This window comes from Vicugna pacos, chromosome 14, assembly GCF_048564905.1.
Source record: "Vicugna pacos chromosome 14, VicPac4, whole genome shotgun sequence".
Taxonomy (NCBI): domain Eukaryota; kingdom Metazoa; phylum Chordata; class Mammalia; order Artiodactyla; family Camelidae; genus Vicugna; species Vicugna pacos.
The window spans coordinates 15,446,369-15,460,714 of record NC_133000.1 but is presented as its reverse complement, the minus strand read 5'-3'; the positions used below and the strand labels follow the sequence as shown (position 1 = coordinate 15,460,714).

Here is a 14,346-nt window from a genome sequence, read left to right as displayed (position 1 = left end):
GCCAGCACAACCGACCATTTATCTATTCACCTAAACACAACTGTGTGTTCAAGGAAAGTTAAATATGTTAAATAGTTTCTGTATAGCTCTTGCAACATCTGTCTGGAAAATTCCCGTTCTAGGGATAAGCTTACTGATGGTGGAGTTACCATTGGCTCCGACTTACCCTCAACACGAAGATCTTCTCTTGGCTACTGTACTTACTAAGAATAAGTAGTCTTCATCCTCCTACAAATGTTCAGTAGCATTTCTGGATCCATCTACTCAAGGTAGAAGTATCAAGGTGCAGAATACACTCAGCCAAGCATCAACTACATTGTACACAGTAGAAGATGAAGAGGACCTGGGTCTTTTCACATATTCCTTATTCCTCATATTTCTGCTGTCAGACATCTAATGAAGACTTATTTTCCCTTTCCAGGGATATGGTTTTAAACCTAAATATGATGGAGAAGACCTTGCTTACACAGTGAAAAATCTCAGACGTAGTACAAAATACAAATTTAAGGTAAGCTTTGAAAGCCCTTGAAAGATTTGTTTGTTGTTCTTATTGTTCCTGTTTTAAAGCCAAGCACATGCCTCACTCACTTGGTTTCAAATCTTAAATTTTGGCCTTTCTAATGAGCTTTATTGTTTTACTTCTTACTATATGATAATGTTTCTCAAAACTTTATGTACCTAAATTCAAAACAATCTTAATGTTTTATAGAACTCTTGCAAAATCATCTTTTAAAATGTAGATGTTATTGAACATAGTCAGAATATGCTTTTTTTGGTAGGTATATCAGAAAATAGTAATGATATTTAAATGCTCTGTCAAGGGATATACAATTTCAGTTGTCCAATTACTGGTAGTCATTTGATGAAGGTGATATCTAGCATGTTTCTTCACTGTAAAGTTGTTTGTTTTCCCTTGGTAATAAGTATTTTGTAAACTTCTTCCTCATCAAATTTTCACCCACTGGTTTAAACACCCATTGATAATTCTTGCCCGAATCAGTTATTACTATGATTAATGGTTGCCAAGTGGTGATTTTTTTAATTGTATCATTCCTTCTACATTTATTAGTTGGCATTATACTATAAGGAAAAGCTTTCTCTTCTCATTTATATCAGTATGAACTCATGGACTCCTGTTTACTGAGTGGGTTATATTTTGTTGCTGTGGTTATCAATTATGAGGCTCAGATGTCTCAGATTTAGGAGCCCTGTCAAGCTGGCTTCTGAATCCTTCTGACATCCCCTGCCCCAGTCATTCTTAGAGCCTGCCCTTTCTGGCACATGATACTCCATTCTCATCTTGTGCTTTCCCTTCTTCAACCTTGGAATTGGCCTTTTCTCAAAGCACTTGGGTCCTTAAGGTGGACGGTGATATTTAGAAGTCAAGATCTGGATTGTAAGTATACTTAATGCTATAATGGTGCTATTCTTGGGCATCCTCTCAGTAGACAAAGCTAAGAGTTAGACGTGTGTATGTATGTTTTATGTGCGTGTATACACACATGCAGTTTACATGCACAACACATTTATATTCTTATTCCTATATATATATATATATTTTTTTAAATCATGGGTTCATACCAAATACCTCCATTTTAATCCAATGTCACAGGTTAATTCTAATTTTTTCCCTTTCCTTATTTCTATGTCCCTTCATCATCAGTGAGAAACTTTGCCCTATTTATGTTCAAAATACTTATTGGGTGAAACTCCTCCTTCCCTCATATCCTTCCCTAAAGTCCTATTCAGGGTACTTAAGTTCCTACTAGGAAATGCTGCTGCCTCTGTTCAACCCACCCCCATCCCTCAGCACACATACTTGCCTCATATAGCTTTCCTGTTGGCCTTTGGATTGAATTATTTCAGGAGAAAAGTGGGGATACTCTGTGTATCATTCTTCCTCACCTGAAGCAGTAGAAAGCTTGAAAAGTCTTCTATGGAGATTGCTGAAATTCTGTATCTTTCCTAGTATAGCATCCGTTCTAGGATATATTTTAGCTCTGACTTGCTTGGTGATACTGCTGTTTCTTGGCAAATGGTGTGTGAATTAGTTAATATCCCAGGTAATATAAGCCAGCCTACATTTTTCTGCAGAGGTTTTTCCAAAAATATAACAGGATGCCTATTAGTTGATTAAATTCAACATACGAATTTCCCTACCAGTGCTTGTTTGTCAGCTTCTTCCAAATAAATGATCAAAGCCACTGTAAATTGTTTTCACCATTAAAAAGCAAAGATAAATTTTATTACTCCTCAAGAACCTAATAATGAAAATTTTTATGATAATGGAAAACTTGATTATGCAGTACATAATCGTCATATGTGTTATGGTTTGTATATTAGCGTCATTTTTAAAACTGATAACACTGGGTCATTTCAATTTTCTAATACAACTTTTATATTGACCAGATTTATAAAATACCTAAGAAGTATGTAGGTACATTTATTCCAGTTTTCCTCTTATGATGTTGAATTGCATTTTCGCTTCAGTAGTTATCATACCAGCAGGTCTTTTAAGGGAAAGTTGTTCAGGTCTTTATAGTTTGGTAAGTTTATTCAAATTCTTAGAATTCTACTGTGTAACACCATGGTGTTATCGCCACATACAAACAAAAATGTATACACACCAATAGGAGTTAGATTCCTTGCTGATTCACTTTTTTTAAAAAATCACAAATTTCTATTTAAAATTCCCACTGTGGCAGTCACTCTCAATGCAGGGTATAAAATTAGAATCTCCAAGGAGACAATAATAGGCTTTTCCAAAAAAGCACCCCCAAGTAACTAGAGAGGAAGTGGGAAACAATATGTCCCTAAACTACCTCTTAACAAATCACTGGATTATAGGATTATAAGAAGGGATTATATACTGGTTTATTAAATAACAAATTAAAATAGTGAGAAGATCTAGAGCAGTAGTTTTTAACGTGTGATCACCAGACCATGCTATCAGCATCACCTGGAAACTTAGAAATGTAAATCCTCTGCCCCCGCCCCCAGATCTACAGAATCAGAAATTCTGGGGGTAAAGCCTAGCAATCTGTATCTCAGCAGGCCTTCCAGGTCATTCTGATGCTTGCTGAAATGTGAGAACTGATCTAGAGGAGGGGAAAAAATATTAGGAAATAGAAAATGATGACTGTGAAGTTTTCTAGAAGTTCAGACATTTATTTTGGGGTTTGGGGGGTTGTATATATATATATATTTTATTGAAGTTGTGTCTATTTCTGGTGTACAGCATAATGCTTCAGTCATACGTGAACATACATATATTCGTTTTCACATTCCTTTTCTCCGTAAGTTACTACAAGATACTGAATATAGTTCCCTGTGCTATACATATGAACTGGTTGTCTATTTTATATATATTAGTATCTACAAATCTCAAACTCCCGATTTATCCCATCCCACCCCCTTCCCCACCTGGTAACCATATGTTTGTTTTCTCTGTCAGATATTTATTTTGAATCTGCCATGTACTGAATGCCAGGTGAGGTGGGGTTGAATCATAAAATCCTGTTTCCATGTCTTAAGTTTTTCTTTTCTAGCTTGACATTGCAGTCTCCTCTTTCAAGCAAATATATATAATAAAATCTTAACACTCTATAAAGAATTCTTAGAATACTAAGCAAAAGCAATAAAAATATTATAATGCAGAAAGTACTGACTTAAATAGTATATTGTTGTTTGTAAAGAAACAATTAAGGTGTGATTTAACATAAAATTTTAATATGACCAAGTTTACCAAATGCCAGAGTTCTAGGCTCTACACTAAGAACAATTCTAGCACACTCAGAATACTGAAACAATGAAAAACTTTAGAGGACAAAAGAAAAATGAAAATAAAACTTTAAAGCATAAGAAAGCAATCAGAATTCTTAAAATCATTTAAAAATTCAGAGGGATAAACAAGCAAACAATGCTAATTCTACCAGATGGGCCACTTGGAACATGGGCTAGGACCTAATGTCCAAATTTTTAATAAAAGAATTGAAGGCTTCAGAGACCAAAGGCCAGTCACTATGACTCTGGGGCAATAGAAAGCTGATGCCTTACTTCTTGGAAATATACTTTCTTGAAAAATAGGTTTTCAAGTAGCAGGGATTCTTAAAGTCAAGGTCTGAGTACCTTGAGCTCTTAGATACCTTTACTTTAGCTTGTTACTTGTTTTTGAGGCCTTTTGAAAGGTGGTAAAAAATCAAAACAGTAGCTGGATCCATCAACTTCTGTTATCGTCCATCCTTGAAATTTACACATATGTCAGCATCTCTGACAGCACATAGTCATGTTCCCTCTTCCTTCTCATCTTGTCTGATGTCATTTTATGACTTCTTCCTTTCTCCTCTGCCCTATCTAGGTGTGCCCAAGTTTAGTCCTTAGTTCTTCTTGGTATCTCTCTCTCTCCCTTATACCAGCTGTCATTTCTGTCCTGAAGAGTACTAAATCTCCAAACCTGTTCTTTTTATCACTTTCAGGCTATTCTCTTACCTTCTAATCCAAGTCTATTTTATACCTAGATTAATCTTTCTGAAACAGCTTCTCCCCCAAAGAACAATTTTCTTAATTTGATATAAGGTTCTTTATATTCTGACCTATTCAGTTTTTAAATGTACTGCCTTTCACTTCTTACTTGAACTGGCTGCCTCACCAGATTGAATACTTATCCTTCCCTGAGCAGAGCTATTTATTATTCCCTTCTGCTCTTGTACCCAGAGCTTTCTTTTCTCTCTTACCCAAGCTTCCTTTTTTCACTGCTCTTGTCTGAAGACCCCATTATCACTTTAATTTGCCTTTTCAAAGCCTTCCTGGACAATTTTAGGCCAGATTAATCTTTCTTCTGTTGCCTGATTCTTTTGATTTGTGTATTGCCTGTCTGCATAGAATCTGCATAAAAATTCTAAACTCTTTGAAGGTAAGAAGTGCACCACGCTCTGTGGTGGGCACTAAATGAATGCTTTGATTATTTGTAAAATTTGGGGGGAAATAATGGTTTTATACCTTTAAAACTTTAATGGCTAACTCAAGTAAAAGGAGGCAATGCTGAAATAGATAGCCTGAAACACATAATTAGTGGATCTTTATGGTATTTAGGGAGTCTGCACTTACTTTAAAAGCTACTCTAGAGGAGAAGGGATGGGGAGGGACAATAGGGGTAGGGGACGAAGAGGTACAAACTATTAGGTATAAAATAAGCTACAAAGATGTATTGTACAATATGGGGAATATAGCAAATATTTTATAATAACTATAAATGGAGTATAATCTTTAAAAATTGTGAATCCTATATTGTACACCTGCAATATACCATATTATACATCAGCTTTACTTTAGTTTTTAAAAAAAAAAGCTTCAGCTTGTTAGGAGGTTTAAGTAGACACTGTACCATGTTGAGAAATGTTTTGATTCCCTTTGTAGTCTAACTCATAAAGCAGCAGAGTGAGAAAACATCCTGAAAATCTGTCTGAATATGTGGGAGGACTGAGGAAGCCTGAGCAAACTGAACAGTTGGATTTGAGTTTTCATGAGTTGCATGAGTTATTTGGGGTAATAGATTTATTTAGATCCTATTTAGATTTAGTGTCATGTCATGTGATGGAGATCCCCATCTGTGGCTCATTCATTCAACCAATAATTGAGCATCTGTTCTATACAATAAGAATTCGGTAGTGATTAAAATAGTTAATACTGTAGTGGAAGAAATAGACAATAAACAAGCAAACAGATATTAGTGATAAGTGCTATGCAGGTTAACTAAAATATGGTAAGTTGACAGAATGACTGGGTAGTCAAGGAAGTCTTCTTGGAAATGACATTTAAACAGATCTGAATAAAAGAAGGAGGTAGCATGTCACGATCAAAAAGAACATTCCAGGCAGGGGAAATAACTGCTAATGTAAAAGACCCAAAAGTGAAATCACATAGGGCTTTGTAGGCCATGATGAGGAATTTAGATTTTATTCTGGGTGAGATGAGAAGCCTTGGAGGGTTCCAAGCTGAGAATTGATAAAGTCCCTGTGGCCACCATGTAGAGAATAGATGGGACTGAGGAAATCAGTGGAAGCTGGGAAACTAATTAGTAGTATTACGGTAATTCAGTAAAGATACGATAAAGGAGACTTTGATTAAGATGGTGGTAGTAGTAAAAAACAGAGAAGTGAAGGTAGAGTTGACAGGATTTGATATATATGTTTAGAGAAAGGATCAAGGATCCTTCTAGATTTTTGACTTGAGTAACTAGGTGGGTGGTAGTAGTGCTTTTCATTGATGGGGAAGAACAGACGGAGCAATCAGAGTAAGAGAAGAGTATATCAAGTTAATATTGGACTTGAGCTTTAAGTTCAGTAGAAGAGATAGGTAAACATACAAATATTAAATTTCTAAAGTCAAATATAATACTTGTATATAAAATCATATGTCTCTTGCTGTACAACTTAATAGCTTGAAAAAAACAAACAAGCACTTATTACCTCAACAGTTTCTATAGGTCAGGAATTCAGGACCAGCTTGACTGGGCGGTTCTGATGCAGGTTTCTATGAGGTTGCAATCAAGATGTCATCTGGAGCTACAGTCACCTGAAGGCTCGACTGGCTGGAGGATGTGCTTCCAAGTTCAATCAAGTGGTTGTTGCCAGGAGCCCTCAGTTCCTTGCTGTCTCTTGGTCAGAGGTTCAGTTCCTCACCACATGGGTTTCTCAATAGGGAATCTACACACACCATCATTCTGCTGCATTTTGTTTGTTAGAAGCAAGTCATTACGTACAATTCAAAAGGAAGATGAATTAACCTTTCTTTATCTTTTGAAGAGAGGAAATTCAGAGAATTTGTGGACTTTTTTTTAAGCCCCTGAAGAATTTTAAAAGAATAAGTAAAGCAAATCTAAAGCCCATCAAGTGTCACCAGATTATAGTTTGTTCTTGTGCTGACTCTTGTTTAGTATCAAAATGTTAGACTTGTACTTGTCTTCCCAGGGCTGACTCTAAAAGGGGATCATAACTCAATTTTCTTCATATATACTGAGTCCCTTTTAAAGACAAACAATTCTCACATTTGATTGAGCCTGTTTGTTTCTCATCACTTTGTTCATTAAGCCAATATCATTAGGTTTCAAACGTTAATTATTTTGTTTTCTTTGTGTTCTCATCACAGGTTATTGCTTACAACTCTGAAGGTAAAAGTAATCCAAGTGAAGTAGTAGAATTTACTACATGCCCTGATAAACCGGGAGTACCTATAAAGCCCTCAGTTAAAGGAAAGATACATTCACATAGTTTTAAAATAACTTGGGGTAAGATATTATGCATATTTGTACATCATTACTTTTATATTTAATTTAAAAGATTTGAATATCTAGATAATTTTTAAGATATTTGAGTAAATTTGTTAGCTCAAGTAAGTTCAATAAGAAATGTAAGACTCATTCATTGTTTGAGGATCTTTTTTGTGGAAAGCGTTGTACTCACACATGCTAAACTCAGATTTGATGCAGGAAGAACTTGGGGTCTACTGTAGAACTATGAACAGGGGCAGCAGTGTGTGAAACGAAAGGTTACTGAACTTGCAGCTAAAGTCTCCTGGGTCATCCGGGCTTTCACAAGAGACCAAAATTACTTACTCATTTAAAATATTTATTGAGCATCTATCTGTTTATGTATTACCTTATGCAAAAACGAGAGTGTAAATGAGATGCTGGAATTAATTTTTAAGAATTATTGCAGGTGATTCTTTTTTTTTTAAATCAATCCTAGGTTTGATACTCTGTTTATTATGAGTTTATGTCATTTTTTAATTGTACTTTGCCTAATACCACTTTTGCTTCTTTGGATAGACCCACCAAAAGACAGTGGAGGGGCAGCCATCAATAAATATGTGGTAGAGATGGCAGAAGGTTCTAATGGTAAGAATAACTATTAAAAATTGATAGATTTGTACCAGTCATTCTACCTGTCCTCTTCATTATTTTAAATTTTATATGATCTCTTTTCTTTCCTCTTGTTTTTTCCTTTGTTTGTAGCAGTTAAGATTTTGCCTCTTATGACCCACTTTAAGTTGTAATCTTCAGAAATAACAGTGACTCAAATGTAAGACTGCTGTACACCTATATTATATTACATTTACGTTTTCTTATTTTTTTCTCATTTGTTTTCATTGCTCGGTTTCCAGCATATCTTAAGTCTTCTGAAGGTTAGTTTATTCAGTTAGATTTATACCCAGATGTATCAGAGGAAAATTATCTTCTAAAATTTCTATTATACTAGTTTTAGTAATAAATTCTATGCCTTATTCTTGAGTCACACAAGTAACAATCTTTATTTCTATCAAATGACCTATTTCCTTGCATAAAATAAGGATGTTTTTAATTAAGACTAAACTTCCTATGGTATTGGTTCTTTCTACTTTTTGTGTGCTATAATGTTATTACTGGACAGTAAACACACTTAATTAAAAGCAAATTATCTATCTGAGCCACAGTCTGTACAGAGTTACAGAGATACTTCACTTCAACCAAGCCACGCAAATTTGTCTAGGAAGCTGCACATGAAAAGAAAATTAGATCATTTCCAGGAAACTCAAAACAAGCTTAAGTTGTTTCTAACAAATTATGTAAACACTTACTTAGTAAATCTATGATACCTGCCGTGTCCATGATACCAAAATGTTAAACATTACCTTGCAGCTGATTGAACATAATTCTTTACCTTACAGGAAACAAATGGGATATGATATACAGTGGAGCTACTAGGGAATATCTTTGTGATCGACTGAATCCAGGCTGTTTCTATCGTTTTCGAGTTTACTGCATCAGTGATGGAGGACAGAGTGCGGTAATGTAGTTTTTTTTTCCCAAGTTTGGTCAAATGAGATGAGATCACCAGGTACCACTTCAAATATTGAAATGTATCCACAAATTATAAAAAGTCATTTCTGTTAACCCAGGTGGTTAAATTTATAGTTACAGTATATTCTAACATAGTACTTAGCTTATAGTCAGAATTCAGCGAATAGCTATTATCTGGTTGCTATTTAGCTTTGGAGAAACAAATACACGAAAACACTGCAGAAAATTTTATAAAGATAAATTTTAGGATGATGCTTAATAACCCTACCTAACAGAAATAGAAACAAAATAACTGTTGACTGATTTACTGCACCATAAATTATGTGTATTAGGACAAACCATAAAATACCACTTACTATTTTAACACAAATTCTAATATCCACTTATTTCAGAAACATTTGGCAATTATTTTGCTTATTAGAATAGACCCAGAAACTAAAATAGACTTAAATGTGCCATTGATTATATAAGACATTTGTAATGTTATAGAGAAGTATGTTTTATTAGAAGTGATTTTTTTTAAATGAATTCAACCAGAATGTTTCTTGGATCACTCATAATTGTTACTATTTTTCAAATGGGATTTAATGCAATAGAAGTAATTTTTTAATGAATTATAAGCATTTTGTTGAAAATGGGAGTACTGTGAAACTGTTACATGTCCTGCCCCACAGACTTTTAATCCAATTGCTTCATTTTCTCTAATAAAAAATCTTTCTAGATTAAAACAAAACCCTCCCCCTTCCCACCAAAAAAAAAAAACTGTCTAATACAGCATTATAGCATATATGAATACCTTTCTGAATAAGATGATGACCAAATACTTTGTTTATGTTTAGAAAAAATGTTAAGTATAAACTTTAATTACGGTGCAAGTAAGGAATATGGCACTGAGTTGTGTCAGTGTTTTTAAGAGAATGTCTTTTAAAGTAAAAGATTTTTTTAAAATAGCGTAGAAACTAAAAGTCATACCAAATACCTGGAATGGCAAATATTTGGAAAAATGTACCTGGTTTTTAAATTACTTTTCAGGTGAAAGGAAGAAGGAAAGATTTTTTAAATAAATAAGTAAATAAGTATTCAGTAGTCAAGTAGCCAAAATAGTCTAAACCTGAAAACACAGCAAATAGCATTTACAGAATGTTAAAACATCCTTCTCTAGAAGGTATTTGTAGATTCATTTGGACATGACCAAAAGTAATGTCAATTCGGTTATGTTGGAGGATTTGTATTTTAAATTATGGAAAGAAGGAAAAGGGTTTTGGGGGGAGATTTGGGTGGGGGTGCTTTCTGGTAACTTTCTTTGTATCTGATAGTCACATAGTACGTGCCTTTATTTGCCTATATAAAATTTGAGTTTCAGTGATTTAATTGGGTTTTGGTTTTAGTCAGAACTTTATTCCTTTTCTGTTGATGTTCAAGCACAATTTCAAATTATTGGTGCAATCTATATGTTTGTCTTATTTTTCTTTAACAAAAGCAGCCTGATTATTTGTTTTGGGGCATTTTTGTTTTGTTTTTGCTTTTGTTTTGGCAGGTATCAGAGTCTTTACTTGTGCAGACTCCAGCTGTGCCTCCTGGCCCATGCCTCCCTCCCAGATTACAGGGCAGACCCAAAGCAAAAGAAGTACAGTTACGATGGGGTAATTTTCATTCTGGTAATACATTATAATTAAGTTAGTACTAAATATATTCCTCTTGTTAAATTGCATGAATCTTCCACTTTTAGGACCTCCTTTGGTCGATGGTGGATCACCCATTTCTTGCTATGGTGTGGAGATGTCTCCTGTAGAAAAAGATGAACCCAGAGAAGTTTACCAAGGTTGTGAAGTAGAATGTACAGTGAGCAACCTTCTTCCTGGAAAGACTTACAGCTTCAGACTCCGTGCAGCTAACAAAATGGGGGTAGGAAGACCGTGCTGACTGAATTATAATCACAGTGGTGTTTCATGTAACATGTATAATTGTACCCATTCATTTATATGAGCATTTTGATTTCGACATGTGACTCCAAATTTTACCATTTTTAATAAGCCTGTGTTGATAAATGGGGAAAGTCATACTGTAACTTGATTGTTATAGAATCTCAGTATTTTCAAACACCACTTACTAAAGTCTCACTTTGGACTTCAGCTGAGCTAGTTTGCCTTTCAGGCAGTGCTAATAGGGTATACTTATTAAATTTAAGAACAGAAACAAGGTCATAAGATGAAATACTTGGAATAATTGTTTTGAGGCTGATTTTGTGTGGGTTATTTTTTAAATATTATCTGTGTATCTGTACAGCTCCATAATAAAATGGACAAAATAAGTGGTAGCTCCATTTTACAGCTGAGGAAGCTAAGGCTCAGAAAAGCTAAATGTCTTGCCCCAACAGTTACACAAACAGGTAGAGAGAAGCCACTTTGTCAGACTCCAGAGCCAAAGCCTTTTCCACTCAACTATGACACCTCTCATCTCTCTGAATTATAAGTTCTCGAAGGACAAAGCAGTAATTTCTTTCTTTAATTGAGTAACATTGTGTTTCTTTAAACTACTCTATAATTAAAATTTCATAAAATTAAAACTGCCAAGTCTCTCCTCTCCCATTACTTAAGATTTCAGTAAACTGTGCTATGTTTTACATCCCATTCTCCAACTGAGTTCAGTAATTATTATCTGTAAACTTATTTTTAAATTCCCTATATGTCAAATCATATCCTTTGTTGGCAGTCCTTATATAAGTCATTCCTTCCTGTCTGAAGCCATCATCTTGTCAGTCCCACAAGTCTGTAGTACACTGGGATAGCATCTTTAATACTAATGTCTTTAATACATATTTTCAGGTTTGTAATAGTTTGTCAAAATCTAAAGTAAATATTTGCTCTTCATATTTCCAGAGAATATACATTTTAGACCCTTCTAAAGCTATCCTAAGTTTTAAGATATAATTTATGCCTACCATCTCTCATGTATTTAATTGGTATCCATTTCTTTACTCCTCACATAATTTCTTCTGACATACTCTACCTACCTAATTTCTGAATGCCTTGCCCTTCTTACAAAAACCAATTCATGAAGGAATAAGGGGCAGGAGAAGAACAGTAAATGAAATTTTAAAATACCCTACATATTTATGTCCTTGATCTATCTTAGCTTTCTGTGATTGCTTTCAGAATTTTCTTATGACCAAGTAGTCTTAAAGGAGAGGGATGATGCATTCAATTATTTGTGAATATTTATGTAGAGTTCTGAAATTGATGTGAAAAATGAAAACACTGATTAATATTTGTTTTTCTAGTTTGGACCATTTTCAGAAAAATATGACATTACTACAGCCCCTGGACCACCAGATCAGTGCAAGCCCCCTCAAGTGATGTGCAGATCTGCAACTTGTGCACAAGTGAATTGGGAGGTATTATAACTTCCTTGACTTACATTTACTTTAACTGATTAGAATAGTTTATATAAAAGAATAAAAATACTATTCATTTTCATTTCCATAAATTATACAAAGAGTAAGTCCTAGTTAAATCCACTTGGTAGAAAGTGAATTCTTTTTTCTCTTTGAAGCATTTAAATAAGGTGTATTTACAAGTATTTAGATTCTTGTTCATGATGTGCTTTGTATTTTTTCAAAGGCTCTGTCTCAGTATTGAGATAATTCAGCCACTGGTGAGCTTTAATGTTCAGACGTTCATAGGAATTAGTATAATACTGTTTCTCTTATGTCTCTTATCTTTAGTGTATTTCTTGCTTGTAGTAATAATCAATAATAATTACATTTCCAGTTTCCCTTTTGAAATTTAACAAAAAATGTCCTTTTATTATTTAACATTTTATATTACTTAATAGAATTATTTTGAAGTATATTTACCTTAAAATTCTCTTTCTAAAGTGATTCAGTCATATTTCTACTTCTAATTGAAAACTAAGTTATATTTTTTGACCAATCTTAAATTCAGGTGGCCTTAATAAACAAAAATGTAATATTGAACAGTTTTGATTCTATTAAACATTTTAAAGAAATCCCCCCAAAAATCCAGTTTTTTATATGCTCAGATAAAGAACATTTTTGCCCAAAAGCTATTTAATCAATGTCAAGACCTAAGACCTTTATCCTTTTCTTAAAGGTCCCTTTGAGTAATGGAACTGATGTCACTGAATATCGATTGGAGTGGGGAGGAGTTGAAGGAAGTATGCAAATATGTTACTGTGGGCCAGGTCTCAGTTATGAATTAAAAGGACTTTCACCAGCAACTACCTATTATTGTAGAGTCCAGGTAAAGATGATCAAGGCCTTGTCACTTATCTATCCAGAGTTTTGTGTTTTATGAGCATTTTCATGGTCATGTCTTTGTTAACTTATGGGCTTTATTAATTTGTAGGCTCTGAGTATTGTGGGTGCAGGCCCTTTCAGTGAAGTAGTAGCCTGTGTGACTCCACCATCAGTCCCTGCTGTTGTGACTTGTCTTCAAGAAATAAGTGACGATGATATAGAAAATCCCAATTATTCACCTTCTACCTGCCTTGCAATTAGCTGGGAAAAGCCTTGTGATCATGGTTCAGAAATCCTTGCCTACAGCATAGACTTTGGAGAAAAACAGCCCTTGACAGTGGGAAAAATTACAAGCTACGTTATAGACAATTTGCAACCAGATACAACATACAGGTATACAGTAAAAACTGTTTTAATTTTTGCCTAGACCAGAGAGACACTTTAAATAGAATAATCATAAACTAAACTTTTTTTTTTAATGTGGCACTTAGAATACGAATTCAAGCCTTGAATAGCCTTGGAGCTGGTCCTTTCAGCCACATGATAAAATTGAAAACTAAACCCCTCCCTCCTGATCCACCTCGTCTGGAATGTGTTGCCTTCAGCCACCAGAACCTTAAACTGAAATGGGGAGAAGGAACCCCAAAGACACTGTCGACAGATTCTGTTCAGTACCACCTTCAGATGGAGGATAAGAATGGAAGGTAGGTGTTTTTAATTGCTTCTTTACATAGTTCCATAGGTCTTAAATATATAAAATTCTTTAACAATAGAATGAAGTTTTCAAAAGGCGTTCTTGTAAGAAATAATTTAAGTATACTGTTTTGAAACATCAGAAGACATAATGAAGATTTCCTGTTTATAACTGTGAGGGGGATACAAGAGAGAAAAAGTTAAGTGAGCTTTTCTTTGGCTCTCATCTCTAACCCATTTACTCTCTTCAAGCTAGTAAAAGAAACATAATCTTTGCTACAAAATAAGTTCTTCAATGCTTATTTCCAGCCAGAGGCAATATGTACAGTAAATGATTGATTGGCTTAAGGCTTTTGAGATCCTTGAGGGCAGGAATTACGTCTCACCCTCCTCCACGGCCTCACAGGGCCTGCACACCAAGTGAATACAGTAGCTCACTTCCTCACCACCAGGTCTTAGTTTAGAACCCCCGATACTCAGGTTCTCATCTTTGCTGCCGTCCTTTGCAGGTTCAAACATCCGTGCCACACAGTGCCCACTACATCATACACTTCAATTA

At 34.6% G+C, this 14,346-nt stretch overlaps 1 protein-coding gene across 5 annotated transcripts in view; it reads left to right on the top strand.

Annotated features, from left to right (window-relative positions):
* The window catches only part of FNDC3A (fibronectin type III domain containing 3A), a 145,749-nt gene that overhangs the window by 122,926 nt on the left and 8,477 nt on the right, over positions 1-14,346 (top strand). For all 5 annotated transcript variants that reach the window (XM_072976219.1, XM_031684554.2, XM_072976221.1 and 2 more), the window contains 10 exons: positions 422-508; positions 7,147-7,285; positions 7,826-7,894; positions 8,704-8,822; positions 10,374-10,479; positions 10,566-10,741; positions 12,117-12,230; positions 12,949-13,098; positions 13,204-13,487; positions 13,586-13,798. In XM_072976219.1, coding sequence (XP_072832320.1) covers positions 422-508; positions 7,147-7,285; positions 7,826-7,894; positions 8,704-8,822; positions 10,374-10,479; positions 10,566-10,741; positions 12,117-12,230; positions 12,949-13,098; positions 13,204-13,487; positions 13,586-13,798 — 1,457 coding nt within the window. The remainder of the gene's footprint in view (positions 1-421; positions 509-7,146; positions 7,286-7,825; positions 7,895-8,703; positions 8,823-10,373; positions 10,480-10,565; positions 10,742-12,116; positions 12,231-12,948; positions 13,099-13,203; positions 13,488-13,585; positions 13,799-14,346) is intronic.